At 35.3% G+C, this 18,960-nt stretch overlaps 1 protein-coding gene across 1 annotated transcript in view; it reads right to left on the bottom strand.

The window, feature by feature from the left end:
• LOC139136590 (zinc finger matrin-type protein 3-like) overlaps positions 1-17,839 on the bottom strand; it is a 55,934-nt gene extending 38,095 nt beyond the window's left edge. Inside the window, exons 1-2 of the mRNA XM_070704348.1 lie at positions 17,687-17,839; positions 9,423-10,011 (exon numbers count right to left, since the gene is read on the bottom strand). Coding sequence (XP_070560449.1) covers positions 9,423-9,970 — 548 coding nt within the window. The 5' untranslated portion in view covers positions 9,971-10,011; positions 17,687-17,839. The remainder of the gene's footprint in view (positions 1-9,422; positions 10,012-17,686) is intronic.
• Between the last annotated feature and the right edge of the window lie 1,121 nt (positions 17,840-18,960).

Here is an 18,960-nt window from a genome sequence, read left to right as displayed (position 1 = left end):
GTTCCAAGCACAGAAATGCTTGAGTGACCAGGCCAACAGGGCGCTTTTCAGCTTGAAAAGTTGTTTGTGTAAGTTTGGAACCCTTCAACCAACACTAGCTTTAAATAATTTCGACTGTAAAATCTTGCCAATCCTCCTCTATGGCTCTGAAATCTGGGGCTTTCATCCTGCTAAGGATACGGAAAGGGTTCACAATTATATGCTGCTATACACTTAGTTTGTACACAAACACTTCAGTTGCTGCCAATAGAGGGGAATCGGGTCGATTGTCGTTGAGAGTACCAAGATTTTGTAAGATTACCAAATATTGGTTAAGAATTGTAAATATGGATAAAAATAGACTCATTTACAAATGTTACGATTTTCAACTCAAGAATATTGGTGTAAAAAAATATAACTTTTGGGCAAATGATGTTAAGCATTTGCTCCAGAGCTATGGCTTTGGAGAAGTTTTGGAGCAGCAAGGAGTTGGGAACGAGACTGTTTTTTTGAAAACATTTAAACAGCGTTGTATAGATATAGATATACAGCTTTGGTCAGACGAAATGAATGCATCAAGAAAATTAGATACATATGCCACCTTTAAAAGAGACCTTACTTTAGAACCATATTTAACCTGTATTGACAAAGCTATCTTCAAAATTGCACTATGTAAATTTAGAACTTCTGCCCATAATTTGAAAATTGAATCCGGGCGCAAGAACAATATTCCAAGGGCATTAAGGATATGTGAATTATGTGAAGGAGACCACATTTAAGACGAGTTTCATTTTTTACTTGTCTGTCGAATGTATAACAACATGAGACAGAAATATATTCCACAATATTACTTTAATCCACCTCTTGTACATAAGTTTAAGATACTTTTATCATCTCCTAATGCAAATACAATAAGGAAACTCAGTAGGTTTATTTTCTATGCAACAAAACTCAGAGATGACACTATTAATAATTAAGATAATATTTTTATCGTTGCCCTGCTGTCATCTGTACATTTCTAGCGACCAGTTTATAATTTTTGCTTTTTGATTTGTACATTTTGGCCGGAGGCCATCAGTACTGAAATAAACTTATCTATCTATCTATCTATTAATGCCAAATTTCATTTCCATTTTCATCCACCTTCAACATTTTATAACTCAATTTTTCCATAATATGGATGCTGCATTTTTCATTACAAAGACAGTGTCAAGATATTGAATGGTGAGACCAATTTGCCAAATTTAATCTATTATTCAATTTCAGTGTCTCCATTCAAGGATAGGTAAATTATCAATTTTATCTCAAACTTTTTCAATTGGCAAACAGAAGGCCATACGTCTCCATGCATTTATTGTCTCTGTGCATTACAATGTCAAATTCATGTGACCTATATCTGTGAACTCTTGCTGCAAAGAGCAGATGTTGTGAGAAGGACAATATAATTCAAATAATGCTGCAAATGATGCATGGCATCATCAACGTCAAAGTAATCAGTTTTACTTTACATTTGAAAAATTTCTCTGGTTCATGCCACCACCAACTGCTGCCTCATCCGCAGCATCTGGCATTCAAAGTATTAGTATGTACACTCTAGATTATTATGAGTTTTGATCACAGCTTTCCGATCTATGATATTCCCAGCGAAATATGGCATCTGAGATCAGAGTTGTATCAGACTAAGTACCAGTACGGTGTCAATTCATAATTTAAAGGATATACCATTTAAGTATGCATGAATGCAATGAATTATCAAGAAATTAGAAAACCAATCTGACAAGACTATTCATTATGCATCATTGATCTATATCAACACTGGACAGATATTACGTAATACATTGTTTGATCTGCCAGCTCATTAGGTTGGTTGTAATTGACTGTTAAAACTGCACCTGATCCTTGCATGCTTGATGGCCTCATTCTGAATTTCATTTCATTCTCTTCTGGACTTTATTTAATCTTAATGAAGCATGGTTCAACCTTTTTTAATACCACCAAACACATGGTATAATCCTATTCTTTTTTTAAAGCAAAGCCGGAGATCTACACATTCACTGGGGAGTTTCTTGAGGTGGAAAGACCTATTCATGATGTGACTACCGTATAGTAAACCTTTCTATAATAAGCTAACTACTGGGAACAGGTCAATGAAGGATGTATTTTAATTTACAAAACATTCTTTCATGATAAACCAGAGATCACTGCCAGGGTTGAGTTTCAAAGGAATTTTAATTAACACTGAGCACTCCAAATATTGGAATTTTTGCAAGCTATCTATAATGGGTCTTGAGACGACTATTTGCAGAGGGATTTCTTTGTAATCCTACTGAACTTGGAATTCACGCATTGGGCATTCAATTTTCCATGTTTTTCAGTGAGCTGGTTTGTCTACAACTAATGGGAGTTGTAAATGGAATATTTGCTTGGAGATACAAACACAACATGACAAACAGCTGAGATATTGATACATTGGATTGGTATTCCTACAAAACACTTGAAGGCCGCTTAAATGAGATTCAAGAAAGAAGGCCTCCATTTACAGTGAATTACTGGGGGAAAATTAAATTTACCTGCAAAGTAACTCAATTAGGATGGAGCTTTTCCGCCAACTGCGGCATTCAGACTGAAATTGCTCACTTTCAAGTGCCTAAATGAGGTGACAGTGTTTCCAATAGCTCAATCAATTCTACCATCTACTTTCAATAAAGGAATGGGAGAGAATATATTTGTTTGTTGAACACAATAGTCATCCTTGCTAGTTTTGCTTTGACCATACCTGACAGAGGTAAATTTACATCAGCCAAGGACTGACTACGTTTTTGGAAGCTTTATTTGTGTAATTTATTGCTACTGGTATATCTAAACCTGATAAAAATTTTGTGGGTATCCTATTTATTCTGTTGGAATAGATAAACATGCATAGTCCACTGCAATCCACATCCTTGTATTTGATGGTTGGGATGAATTGTATCAAAAGTAATTGATTATTCAGGTTACAGTGACAATACCATCACAATGCTGGTGAGTACAGCTAGAAACTCAAGGAAGTCACAATTTCCTTTGGATAACAGATAGCATTTAATCACGCCTGCAATGATATCTTCATGAAATATTTATACTCTATATTATAATATTATCTGAATCCTTCGACAACGGAACACAACTTTAATTTTACACTTTTGAAGGCTGATATAAAATATTGAAATTTAATATCCTTGGAATTCCAATTTCTTTTAAAAATGAAATCAATTCTTAATGACACCAATGATTGATTGTGTTTCGACAAATGAAAAAAAGCCGCATAATAAATATGTTATTTATATAGATCATTTCCAGCAAGGGTGTATAATATTCAAATTAGGAAGAGCATTAATTTGAATATCAATACAAGTTGAGGATATAGTCTGCCTGGTTGTCTTGATGAATACAAACTTGCCAGTGACACTTTACTCATTAGCATATATCAATGTCATAAATTAATGAAGAATAATCTACAGAGTGTGATTTTTGTCATGAACTTTCCAATGACTTGAATATGCTGTTTTAGTATATTCCCCTGATAACAGTCTACATGCTGATGATGCAATAAATTTAATACAGACATAAAAATCATCCCTTGGAATTATGCCTGACCCATTTCTCTTTGACACAAAACATCTATCACAGATAATGCCTACTAAGAGAGAGGATTTTACTTTTCAATCAATTAAAATTAATAGAGGAGATAAAAGTTTGCTTATGACATTGTGTAGAAGATTTGTATTTGTCTAAAAACTGATGGAGTGACAATTTTCATGCCCCATTGACACCTATGTTGATACACAAATTGAGTTTTATTTATAGAAGAAACCTCTCATTACACCTCAACCCAAACAATGACACATGGTCAATTAGATAAATTGGTTAATTAAGTAAAATAAACAGTTTAATTATTTTGCAATCAGACTCCACTTGATATCACCACACATTTTAACACTGTTATGTAAACATAATTGTATCATCAGCAGTCACTTTGTCACACGCAGCTCATTAGCAATTTAGCATAATATACAATTTGTTTCCAATGCTGGGGGATGGCAAAGAGTTTTCTGACTTTACTACCACACTTCACAATGTTAAAAGCACACCCAGCGATGGTATACCATGAGATTTTGACCAGTTAACGAGATCTGCACGAGCAATAGCGAGTGCATATGAAGTGAACTGGTCAAAATCGAGTGGTATACCGTCGCCGGGTGTAATTATTGCCTTTATATCATAACAGTATATTGAAATTCTGATAGGAGAGCCAAAAAAAGGATTTTTGCTTTTGCCAAAAGCTTGCATGTATGTCAACCATGGTAGATCGTGCATATACAACAGTCCTTTTCATGTTTAACCAATCAGATGGCTGCATTTGTGCCATCAATATACTGGTGATATAATTAACATTAATAACAGGCAAAGTTCAGCCTCCATACCAGGAGGGAATGAAAGGTTATTAACTCTAAATCAATATCATAACATACACTAAATGCAATGATATGTTGTATAATCATATTGTTATCATAGTAACCGCCAGTAGGATGGCAGTTATCACAGAAATCTGTTTATCAATTTTCTGTCTCTGATCTTATGTCAAAATCATGTGTTAATGGCAACTAAGCAACTCAGAGTGCTAAATAAAGTATATCATTTCCATTGCTGCTGTATAGATGAATTTAAACTTCAGTAACACACAATTGTACTGCTATTCAGTTTCATGCTAGGTTTTTCACTGGGTACTTCTCTGGTCTAAATACTATACAAGAGATAGTAGATACAACAACAAAGAACTTCCAAATGAGTATTGTTTCCTACTTCTAGCCTCTTTCTTTTAACTAACACTTTTGCAGCTGAAAAATACTTAGAAATGTCAAGGAAGGGTCTGGGCAGCACAGTACATATTAGCTGACTTTGCTCACAGCTGATGCAGTGCAATAAATCCTGATCAATTCATTATACATTGTGAAATATGTCTTTATAAAGCTTTATCATCTGATTCAGATATTTAATCAAAATCAGCAAGTGCCTGTACAGGTGTCAAAGAAAGCTGAGAAGTTTCTGTACAGTGTGGTTGAAGACACTACGGTAGCTATGCCTCACGGCAGTACAGAGAAGAGTTTGCAAGGAATGGCAATGTTAAAAAGTGACAGCAGTATCTCTTCACTCTGCCAAATGATGTTTGAACAAAGAATGGTTGGATGAAAAGCCACTTGTTCCCAGAGTGCACTTGTAAATGATGAAAGAAATTCATTGGCAGCTGATGATGAAGGAAAAGCTTCAGCATATCAGTTTAATAAATAGAACATATATAGCTAGCACTTGGAACCGTAATTTGCATATATGTTCAAAGTATTGCTATATGGGAAAATTCTCGAATAGGGTTTTATCTACACTGCTGAAAAGACAGCAGGCGTGACAGCTCCTATTGAGAAATGGAATATTCTAGAGAATTCAGTCAGATGGTACATATTCAATCTGACAAGATAAAGCATCATTGAGTGAGTTTTTTATGTTCATTGAATTGACTCATGCCAGGATATACCATTAGCAAGGACAGATTCTAGTCAATACTGCTAAAGCAGTTTACAGACTTAATCAATATCCTTGGTGAGTCAAACAGGGACCTCATTCTCACACGATTCAATGCACTGCTTATTTGACATCTATGCATCTGACATCTGTGGCTATGTAAATGCTGCAGCAATTCCTGTGTGAGTTAAATGTAAGTCATGAAAAAACCGCTTTCTGATGTCCGTCGGGTTCTCTCAGTTTTTCCAGTTCTATGCTGTCCGTACTGCTAGACTTATCTGCAGGTACACATTTCAGTCAATATTATGAAGTGTGAATGCCAACGAAGTATCAAGTGTTGACAGTCACACACAAAGTCTTTTCAATTGTTTCCTAATCTCTGTTATGCCAAATCAAAGTATCTCTCAAATGCTGGATGCTATATTTGCAGTTTCACATTACTGACACCCCATACTGCATATCAAAAGATAATGATAACGATAAAGATGACATATTCTAAAGATATACCTGTACTGGTACAGTCTATTGGTGCACATATGGTACAATAACTTGCATTGCATGCTGTCTGCCTCTAAGGAAACTGTTGTGTTGATAAAATTCATTCCAATATCATCGCAATAAAGTCCTCAATAAACTTTTCCCCTTTGCTATTTAGACTGGGTTTCATTTGAATCAATTAGCTTTTGACTCAGAAGTGGAATGAATTAAACTGGGGAGTAAGTGGCTGAGATGAAAAAACTCAACCTTTCAATTTGGCAGTGAATTGTGCTATGCAATTGGGTTGTATTAAAGCATTCATTTTGTATTCTAAAGCAGACCCATGGCTGTAACAACACCAAAGGTGTAAGTCGATTTCTTTTCAACAAGTATAGTATTTTGTTCTTCTAAGCATCATTCTGACTGACTTTAAATCAATTTGATCAAAATTCTGTAAATTATACATACTCATGTAGGTAGTAATATGCAATCAATATTCTTGAGTTAAATTTCAGGCAATAGACAAAATACACAACAACAGCAACACGTGACTTGAAAACATACGTAAGTTACGTTTCGATCAACGGTAACACTTGTGGTTTAAAATATCTGTAAACATCTGCTGAAGTACTATCAAACTATCGGTAAATATCTGCTGCAATGTTATCAAACAAAAGACAGAGCCTCAACCATCAAAATTTTTTTTTTTTCACTTGAAATTTTGAAATCAGTGATAGATCATTTCAAGTATTGGTGTGTACAGATAAAGATTCTCTTTTTAGAAGGAAAAGGTTGTTATCTTCTGGCATTACTTTTATAAAATGTGTAAATTTGAAAATTCAGATCTGTTTGGTAGAACTTTGCAATATGCTGAAAGAATGAAAGAAAACCATACCTCATACCACCAACATACCGGTACATACGGTGCATTAAGATACATATTAACATGCTTTGTAGCATTTAGGACACATATATGGTAATAAGCTAACTGCATATAAGGTATGTAGTAGTGTTGTGCAAGAATGTAAATTAATAAACTGTTGCCCAAAAAAATGGCAGAATTCAATTGCCTGTACTGACCGTGGACTGCTGTGTTTATTGCTAGACAGTACAATAATTGATCCAGCCTAAACTTCACCGTCATTATGTACAGTTTTAAAGGATTTACTTTGTACACCCAACTTTACAGATTGAGCACACAAAACTTTCCAGCATCTACGACAAGTGTATGGTAATGAGCTAACTGCAGCTTTGACAAACTACAGGAAAAGCTTCTAAAAATACTTGCTTGGTTCCGGTCATCTTTCACTTTTGTACAATGCAAACTCATCTGATGTAGGATATTTGCCATCTAGGACATTCCTATGTCCAGGATTACAGTTATCAATAAAATGTTCTCATTTCTTTGTTTCTTTTTTCCTTTTATTGATATTGTCTCACTTTGTGGACTTGCACCTGCATCAACACTGTATATCACTAGGACACGGACATGTTTGTTCAGATTGGTTGAGTTATGGTCAGAGGTACACAGATCATCCATGTGAGCTGATAAATTGTGCTTGTAAATGTATCATGTCACGCAATGCTCTTATTATCCTTATACTGAAAGTAATAAAGATACCTACCGTAAGGTTGTATCATACAACTGCTATCTAACATCTCTAGCATTCATGAGTATATGCACATATGTCAAAACTAGTTAAAATATGTTCCCGTTGTGACTTGTGACAAGAAAGTGTGAATTATTGATGTCATGCACACTAGGGAATTATGGGATGCAGTAAAGATACAGCTGAAAAGATGGTACAGAGAAAATACTTCTGGCTATTTGCATTACCAGTATTTATCGATATGTAGAGTGAAAATAGTACTTTCAGGACAAAATAGGAACGTATCGTTAGTTTCCAATGTTGGTTTGATTGTTTATCTCCAATACTAATAACATTTTGTGCATTTACTCTGCTTGAATCCTTATATGGTGTTATGAATCTCACTTTCAAGTTATGTACAGTGACCATGTTTGATGATAATACTTCATATTTTCAGCTACTTTTGTATCCTCTTTGAGTGAAAATGAACAAATTCTCACCTAAATCAAGAGTTAAAAGGTGCATCTTTGAACATATTCAATGATTAAAGGGACAACAGCTGTAATGTCAAACAGCGCATCATCATTTTACAAATAAGGGGATCACAGTTGCAACTTTAACAATACTTTCATAATTTTTGTTGAATTCAAGAAAACAGTAGTACATTTTTCATTATCTTTTAATAAAACCCAGTTACTGTAGGATGTTTTTCATGATTTTTGATCGAGAACATTTTTTCATTATTTTTGTTCAAGAAAACAGAAGTACATTTTTCATCTTCTTCCTGAGGTATAAGACTTGCAAACATATTTACACTCTGTACAATATGAACTGTACAATGTGTTGACAAATGAATTCTAGACTGGACAACAATCACATTGGAAGTTACACACATACGGTACACAGGCTGTGTTGACAAGTTGATTGTAAGATATTTCAACATGATTTGAGAGCACAACAAGTATTGTATTTCACAAGCAGAAAGAAAGTATCGATAAATTCATCAAAAGTTACTGCTAATAGATCTTTCAGCATATTCAAGTCATGTTTACTTGGGAGATCATTAGCAGTAATGAGATTCCTTGACAAGAAAATCTAGTCCACTTAACACTGGCTATAAAAGCATTAACCTGTTTCTTAATCCATTTGAACACAGTTAATATATTTACATATGGTACAAACCTACGTCATGATGTGTGATACATTTTGCAGCCACCTTGACACAAAACCAAATCAGCATGATGGAAATTCAGTCTACTGAATCAACATCCAATTAGTTAAAGCCTTTTGGCCTTTGAGCCAAAATTATCGAAAAATCTAGCTTGACTTGAAATCAAAGTTAGGGAAAATCCCCTCCAAACCATTTACACACCTGCACAGTGTCTGATATACCGGTACAGTACCTTTGCCATCTATTTTCCCTGAATTTGTTTCAGGGTAATGTGCAGTAAGTATGAGCACTGAGTGATATGTAAAGTAGCAGGTATATGGATTGGTGTACGCTTTAAGTACATGGTCTGAACCCCACTCTAATTTCAGCTATATATGTTCAATGTATCTAAGCCTGTCCAATCCTGAACCCTACCTGTGTTACGTGATGGTTGACAAGGCCATTGAAGTCCTAATACTTTGATGGCGTCAGTTTTCAGTAAAAGTGGATTGGGTACCTGATTAAAATGTGGGTTGGGAAATTTAGTTCAGTGTGTGTGAGTGTGTGTGTGTGTGTGTGTGTGTGTGTGTGTGTGTGTGTGTGTGTGTGTAAACGAGAAAACCATAAAAATTTGTAGTGCACGGCACTAGTACTACATGTACATATATGCTTACTTTGGTACTGTTGACTCCTCAGTTGTGTTATTGGCAGGAGCTTGTAAACTCTTTTGTTTCTTGGCATGGTTCTTGCCTTGGTAGTGTGACTGTGCTTGTGTCGGTGAATTGAAGGAAACACCACAGATTTTACAAAAGTCGTCTGAACTGGCAAGTTTAGTGTGCATCACACTGTTAGTAGTGTTGTTGTTGGATGACAGAGAAACAGGCTCTGTTTCTGTCATTTCTTGTTGTTTGTTTACACCGTTTTGATGCGGAGAGGTGTTGTTCTCTTCAACAGGTGATGCTTCAGGGCTGTTTTCCTGCTTTTGCTGGGACTGTAGATGAACCTGTAGAATGACTTGTCCCTGTTTCTGTAGATACTGCCTTACTTTTTTAGCATGGCTTTTCCCTTGGTAGTGTGCCTGGGCTTGCTGAGGTGAGTTTAAACTTACTGAACACAATTTACAGTAGAGAGGTTGCATCAGATCAGCTGGTAATGTCAACACTGTGGCAGTAGGTACCTGTAGTGCAACATTGGCATCACATTTCCCTATATTGCCGTTCATATCATCTGCTTTTCGCTTTTTCCCTCGTGGACTTTGCACAACTGTAAAATGAGAAAAAAATATGAGTTTAAGTCCTGTGCAAATACTGATGATCGAAACAAACATGAAACACTCAGTGTAAATTATCCTCGATGTGACTTACAGCAAACCTATTCTCTCAACCAGTTTTTCAATGTTCACATTAAAAGTACATACCTGTAATCCAACTCTGGATTATGAATTCAGTATAGTAACAGTCATATTCCAAACCTAAAACTGTGCTCGGTCTTTGAATGCAATATGCATACTAGACCCTAGAAGCTATTATGAACATAATTATCAACTAGTATTGATACACATTATTAGAAAACAGACACCTGGGACCAGATGATATCAGTGGTTGTGTTCTATGTAAATCTATGGGTGAAATTGTACAGCCTTTATATTCACAACTACTCACTTCTGTTCAGTTCACTCTTATCTTATCGTCTCAACCCATTAATTCCTCTCCAACTGGAGATGTACATATTGAACATGTTCAGCATTAATTTGGACAAATACTGATGCATTTGTAGAATTTCCAAGACATTTGTCAATTAATTCAGTTGGCCCAACACTAACTACTACCTCATACCAGTACATCCGTTGACTGTATCACATACTTATCATTTAATTATTAATTCTTCAAGACACATTACATTATCATTAATATACTAAATTGAAATATTTCATTCAATGGCAAGGCACATCACATACACACTTGTAAAGGATGATGGTTTTAGCTGTCGAAATAAGTAAAGTTTACATTGGTTCACTATCAAGATGATGTTTTGTCTGCATTATACAGTTCTGATGAGTATTTATCCCAGCATATTGATTGGGAAAGTACAGCTGTCTCATTGGTTAAGACATGAAGACATCTTTGTTACTTGTGAAATACCACAGTTTAATAGAAGCCATTTATGTGGCCCTGAAAATGAATTAATATCCTACAATGTGAACCCTCGGTCAATAAATTTGAGGAGGATGTTATTAAGAAAGAAATTATGGATTTATCTAGCAAAATTAATGAGGAAATTACAATAGTACAATTTTTAATGATGGCACATATAAATTTTTGGTTATTTGTGATATTGTCTGCAGCAGTTGGGTTTAACATTCACTGGTGAGCATGCACAGAAACATATATCAGCTGTGCGGAATATCTGTCAATTGTAACCATTCTATTGTGGAAATGAGATAACATGCAAACTTTGTTTGACCTTTGTTTTAGAAAATCACTTTTTAAATGTTTCATGCCAAAATTTTAATGTGGTCTGCTACATGTATGATAAACCACTAAGTGATGGATATACCTGTTCTTCTTGACAAGTTCAATCCATATATGGTATGCTTACTTTGCAAGCTTGTGCATGTAATTTTATGTCATGAACTAGTCAATATCTAATGGTATCACTATAAATGGGGGGTGGGGTGGGGTGGGGGGAAAGGGAGGTTGTTCATTGCTTGAATATATTGTATACATTGATACACGTATTATACATGTACACCAAGAAATGATTTGATCAGTGTGGGAAACCATCAAATGAGCAATGTGAATCTCTGGTTTATTTTCACTAAATCCAGCCAGCTGCTGATGTTGTTCACTGGGGACAGTACTTAAAATCCTCATACGCTTTACACATGCAATAAAGACTGACGTCATATTTGCTACTGATCACTGTATGAGGCATGCGGGAATTTTTGTTGCTAAAGGCTGCTACAGAAAGTATACTAAACTCAACCGTAAAACTTCAATGGTTGAGGTTCTGGAAATAAGTACGGCTGTTGGGTCATGTTCTGAATGAGTAATTGCGTTGTAAGGATTTACGACTGAACTTTCCCTGCTAGAATGATTACAGTCTGGAGTTTGCTTTGAATAGGATAATGGAAAGTTCACTGATGATACTCATCTTTGAGGAACGTATTCATGATAGATTATTAACATATCCAAGACATTGATTACGGTACTTTTATTATCTTTCCACTGGGGAGATTTCCAAAGTGAGATAGGACAAATGTACCAACTAATTTATTGAATAAATAACACTGCCAGTCTGCACTGTAGGGTACCAGCAGGAGTAATATCTTTCTGTGATTTGAACATGAACAGTGCTTTTGTTAATCATAGACTCCAGAGTATGTTGAAGAATTCAAATCAGACATTGATGCAAAGCATTACAGTGAAGTTACCACTCTGCAGTGAATTCAGATACACCTAAATATTTGTTTGTAATGTAGTTTAATGATAATCATCAAAATATATACCATTCAAATACTGTAAAATGTAACTCACAGAACACATAAAGTGTACAAAAGACCGGTGCGATACATTGGTACATGTAACTCTGTTTGATTCAAATGATATAACGGGTACTAGTACAACATAATGATACAGATAGTGTAAGCTTATGTTGATTTTGACTTGTAAAATGCTGTAAATTTACATATTACACTATTATGCGCCTCAAAGTGAAAGACTTTACTTTTGCTCAAACTTTCCTTAATGAAACTTTCAACCAAATCAACAATAGAAACTGGGTGTCACCGTGCAAATTTTGGAACTAGAGAAACAAATCATCCAACATTTTGCAATATTTGAAATTCAAAATGGCTACCATCCCTGTGTTAACTCTATGGGGAAAAATTAAATTTTGGATTTTCAAAAAACTAAGCCGGTGAAAGTGGTAGATCAAAGAGAATTGTAGAAATTTGAATGTCCAAATATCTGTCCCCAAGGCGTGCTCTACCGTCAATTAATCTTGCAGAAATTCATAATCTGAAGGTAAACTACACTGTACCTTTGAAATTTGTTCCTTTGCATTGATCCCACAAACACAAATCACCTAAACTATGCAGATTACAATCATGGTTTATGATATTAAATAATGCCGTAACAGTAAGACACAGTCCACTTGGTTTGTGAACACATGTTCCCAGGCCATAGTGCCAGGTTTTCTGTATTATTGACAGAGTCTTCATGATTTTAGTTCCATGTGAAAAATTCTTCATGATACATGTATTCTGTTGCTGAAACATGATGGTTGGGTTTAATAGTTGTCAATGTTTACATTTTTTTGCAAATACTGTCACACAGTAGCATTCACACACGTACACATTTTTTGAAGTGCGGAAGTTACGCTACATCAATACCACAGGTATTAGATCAGCAATTTCACTACAGCAGAGATTTGACAGCTTATGAAACAGCAAATTCTTGGTCAGCAGAATAAAATCAAATCTACACTTTGCATACGGTGCAACATGTATAGAGAGACTGTCAAAGGATGTCAGATGAGAGCCAGTTCACTTTATTTGATCTGTGAAATATTGAAAAGAAGTGGCACTTTAGCCAGAACAGTGACTGCACCATGTGTACCGTTCCTTGTACCCTGTGGCAACCTAGATTAGTTGAAGTACTGTTTTGGTTGTATGCTCAGGGATTGAGAGATCTTGAACAAGGTTCAATAACCATAGAGGTAGTATTATATGATTAGAAAATACCTGTAGCATGACTTCAGTCATGGACACATACCGGTACCTACAAAAATTAATATACTTTATCAAGATGATTATTATCAATATTACTGTATAATTATCAATTACTATGACAACTGGCAAGAGAATCATATTGTCTGTCTAACCTTAAGTTAAATTACCAATGTGTGCAATTTTTGCAGCAATATTACATGTATCTGCTGTAATGAAATTTTAGGAAAACTGCTACTGGAATTTCCAACTGAAATGTGTTGCCATGGTAATGGGTGACATACATTATGTAAAAATAGACCCAATGTTTTCCCCTAAAATACCTTGTGTCAGACATTTCTGTGGCAATGCAATCCACTATCATTTAGATTATGATTTTAATACAATACTCTAACAGTATGTTAATATCATTATTGTTGCTGTTGTTGTTGTTGTTGGTTGCCTATGTAGGGTATCTTTCCTGTATTTCATGAAAATATTGAAATCTTACCAACAACATCATGCACGTATGCTCCTACAGTACCCTGAATAAATTCCCAGGGACAACATACGATAATTTATCATAAATGTTTTTGCTGATGTTGTTGTAGTTTTTTCCCACTTTCTACAGAATGGAGTTGAACCAAAACCATTGTTTATTTCATTGGTGCTATTTTATCCCTTGGTTCATATTTCATTGAGGTAAATGCATGAATGTGTGCATGCATGCATTCATGCTTTCTTAATGTAATATTGCTACTGTAACAGAATTTTATCAGGAACTCATCAGAGTTTGGAGACATTTCCTAATCTAGTTTTGTACTGGTAAATTATGATAGAACTTCTTTTATTAAAGCACACGCTAGTAGGACTCTCACGTGCCATTTCAGTTAGGGACGGACCATTAGATCTTGGGAGGGGGGTGGTCACAATGAAATTGTGAAATTTTTTTTATCATAGTTAATTTCTAAAAAATTTTTTTTCCAAATGAGAAAAGCTGTGCTAATTTTTTTTTTCTCAGTAAATTTTCAGATTTATAATTTTTTTAAAGTTCGACGCTGTCTGAGGATACAATGTACATCCATATCACTAGCACAAATAAGATTGTGTGCTGTAACCCCAACATACATATGGCCTAGTGATTTATATTGCTGATAGATTTTGCGAAATGGTTGCAGATCATCTTGCGCACTGAATGTCCAAGAGTACTGCCTAATACTGGAACAGAAGGAAATGAAGAAGTGGTGGAATCAGAGACTGATTTTTGCACAACCAATGACAGTCCATGCGTCACTCCTGGTTCTGTAAACAATTCTGAACAGATGATTCATATAAATGAGACAAATCAGAAAAAAAGACAATGTCGGCAATGGGTTTCCCTCCCTGTATGATGACAGTGTTCTCCGTAGGATTTTTTTACAAGAGGGCGAAGATGTTGTGCAAAGCACCACAAGTGGCCGTGCAAGCAGCCCCGGGGGAGAGGTCAGGAAGGGGGTGTCCCCCCTCCTGCCGTTGGAGCTTTTAAAAAATAAAGATTTAAATGGTGTTATTTGGTGGCACTTGGGGAGTATTTTTTTCAGATTACACATCTTCCTCTGAAACATGGTCTTCTTGCTCCTCAGTAGCTTCCTATATTTTTGAAAATTGACTGTTTGTGTTTCCTGGCTTCCCTTTCTACTGCATGGTGAAATGCCTACATTCACCCTGCCAAACATCATGCATATCTCATGATTTACAATTGATTTTGACAAGCTGAGAAGCTGTTTGCAAAATATAGTGAAATTTGCATATTTGTGTTTTTTGGGGCAACTTTTGCCATTTTTTGATCAAAACATCTATTTCTCTGTAGCAGCATGTCCAAATTGATTGGATGTGTATAGATGTAGTGAAATTTCAATATTTGTCTTTTTAGGGCAATTTATGCCATTTATGGTCAAAAAATCTGTATTCTGTGTAAGTGCTTGTCCAATTTCTTTGAAATTTGCTACATAAGCCCCTTAAGATTTGCTTAAATCATGTTCTTTTTTTGTGGTGGAAAAATTGTTAAGATAATTGTCATTCAGCATTTGCTACAGACAAACAATTAGTCATGCAGATTTATTCAGTATATGCTATAGAGAAACCTTCAAAGTTCAACCCTTTTGTGTGTTTTTGTGTTGGGATTTGTTGGCCAGATGGCATTCTACGTAGTGTATTGTTGAATGTTAAAAAATGTGTTGCTGTTGTTTTTCAGGCTGTTTTTTGAGAAAAAAGAACTGAAAACGCCTTTGTAAAAACAAAATACATGACTTGATATGTTGTTTTATCATTATTGACGTGTTTCTACTTGTTCACCCATTCTTGCATTCATCATTGCAATAAAATGCTGTGAAAAAAATGAACCTGATGTGGCCTGCATCTGTTCACCTTGATCTTAAAAGGCAAATACAACTTTCTGTCTTGACAGCCATACCATAGTTTCAATATTTTACCTAGTGTACCTGCTTGGTTTGTACGCAGGAAACAAGTAGAAAACAGGCTCTATAAATTTATAATTTTCAAGCGATCAGAATACAAAAGTCCTGAAAAGATAAGATGATCACAACTTCCAGTATATGGGACACGGTATATGGGACACACAAATTAAAAATGTGCCTGGAGGATGTACTAAAAATACAGAAAGCTGGTTCCTGTCAGTAAAATCTAAAAAAATTTCAAGATTTTAAAGACTTTTGCAGAAATTTTTTTTCACGCATTTGAATTCTTATTTATTTATTTTTTTATTTTGCAAACTAGTTTGAAGATTTTTTTTCCTAACTTTTTGCTCTGAATTTTTTTTTTTCTGTTTTTGACCACCCCTCTCCCAAGATCTAATTGTCCGTCCCTTACTGATGAAATTAGATTCATAAGTTGGCCACAGTATGATTGGTATCCTCTGAGCTCAAAAACACTGTGCTTAAAAGAACGTAAGGAACATCTGGTTTAATGATTATTTGAGCAGGAGTATGCCAAGTATGAATTGCATTCATGTGCCAATACTTTACGGATTTGTCATTAGTGGATTCTGTAATAACCAAATAGTTGAAGTCCACTGTGATCAGATCAGTACAATCTGTTATGTGCAGTATTTCACCACACAGTGTCCTAGCTGACAGAGCCACCCTGATTGTGGATACCCCAAACACTGTTGTGGCTGAGAGAACAGCCATATTGAGGATCTGTGGCACGAAACTATGATCAAAGGCAGTTCAAAGAAGCATGAATGCATCTGGGAGAGATACCAACACGCACCAGCCTCAATAAGATGTGGAGGGCTTAAAGGTATACTGTCACCTGTTCCAATTTTGCCACAGTTACCATGGAAAGAAAAAATCTAACCAATCACAGAATTTAAGCGGGTGGCCGCTTTTTAAAAACAGCGCCCTCAGATTGGCATTTTGAATACAAGGAACGCCACTTTGACCAAATATGGGCATATTTAGATTACAGGTGACTGTATACCTTTAAACTGATAAATATTGCGATAGCATCAGCTCTTCCACTGTCTGTGTGTGAATGTTTACAGTATTCAAAAGTGTCAGCTGTCGGAAGCATGTGATTCCATTCCCAGGACAACTGACAATTCCCTAACTACATTTAAATTTAAATTACATGGCTCTCAAAGAGGAAACAGTTTTATTAATTTGAAAGTGGCTGTGAAGAGACTGATATCTTGAGAGATAATTTGAGAATAACTGATAGCCAAGTTTCCTGACAAGATTGATTAAAATATTCCACAGTTGTTTTTACATTTCAGGAAATACAAAGGCCATGAATCTTATTAATATATTGTGGCAATATGTTTAAATGAAGGCGGCCTTCAAAAGATTGATATTAATATCCTGTATAAAACAGTTTGACGTCTGGGGAGGTTAAGCTTTGACCAAAAGAAAACTGTCTGACCAATACAACAATGCTGTACTTTAAAGGGAGGCAGTCGTCGGAACTGCACATGTACGACTTTCTTGTTTACAAACAATGTATTTCATGCATGATATCTACCGTAGATGCATGCATCATGTCACCATAGCTGCAACATTTAAATTTTATGATATTAATTGTTAACAAACATGTTTTAACTTTCATCAGTTGACAACGTACCCTAGATACAGCGGTTACATCAGTTGTAGGGGTCCCTGGCAACCTTTGAGCAGAGTTAAGCCTCCCTTTAATTACATGTATGCTAGTAATAGTATGCAAACCAATAGATACCTGTGCCATAATTATATTGGTAAACTTGTGTCTCTGTAAAGTGTTGAGTTTAATCCTAGAGTGAAGTTTGGCATCAGTCCACATGATGAAGCTCACTATTTAACAGTGACATGCAGTTGAATAACTTTCGGGGTGGGGTGGGGATGGGTAGGGGTTGTACTTGACCTTTGACCTCAACTGTTAATGCAAACACCAAAAACACACAATCTCATTATTTTTTCAAATATAATACATATCTCATGATCATCTATTCCCAGTGTTACAAAGACCAGTCCAAAATGATGAATTTATTATGTGAAACAATTCTGCTGAACAACTACTTTCATTTCAAAGGTTTTTTCTACATGCTCTGCAAATACCCTGGCTGTGTAAATGTACTCAGTCAGCATGCGATTGCTCAATGACGTGTACGAACAGGACATTGTGGAGAAACTATTTTTTCCAACTTTGCTTGTAAAATTTGACGTAAAAGGTTCAATAAGATCTTTCATGATGTACTAGGATTTATATCCTCGTATATCATATGTTTTATTTAGTATTGTGTCCTAGACACTAAGGGTCTACGACAGTACTGGTACCTCTGTTGGATGGTGAATTTGGACATACATACTGGTACATATATGTTGTGAAAACCTTATAATACACGGACAAGTGACAAAGTGCAGTTGATATTGCCATACACATGATGTATATGCAGTACTTGCAAATGAAGGTTTAACCACAATAACACTAACAGCTCAATGAACATAAAATAGGTTATGATTTTCAACGTCCCCTTCCAAAGAGATTTTAAATCTCACCAAGTCCAAAATAAGTCATAGCCTTCATGCTGGACTCTAATGCAATCTTACTGATCTAAAACCTCATTAAAGAAACCCAGTCCCAGTTTGCCAGTACAGTCTACTAATATCACTTCATTTGATGGATTTATCTCCCCTCTACATCATCAAACCATATGCTGATAGTATTCACTTTGGATGGCTTTGATGGATCAAGACTGCACACTAATAATAATTCAACTTGAAAATTATGTCGAATAGTCTGAGTAGATTTATTACCATTACAGTAGGAACTGGCAACATTCTTTTTGATAAAACACTTCAAGTTGCAAATGTCATTTCATAATTTCATTTCATAAATATCATAGATCAGGAGAAAGAAATAACTCCCTTGGTATCATTTCCCATTATTTTTCATAAATCTACACAGATGAGTTACATCGTAATATATATAATGTTTCTACATTATTATTTTTGACAAGCTCAATGTAATCT

The sequence above is a fragment of the Ptychodera flava genome, chromosome 7 (genome assembly GCF_041260155.1).
Source record: "Ptychodera flava strain L36383 chromosome 7, AS_Pfla_20210202, whole genome shotgun sequence".
NCBI lineage: Eukaryota > Metazoa > Hemichordata > Enteropneusta > Ptychoderidae > Ptychodera > Ptychodera flava.
This window is presented reverse-complemented; position numbering and strand designations above follow the sequence as displayed.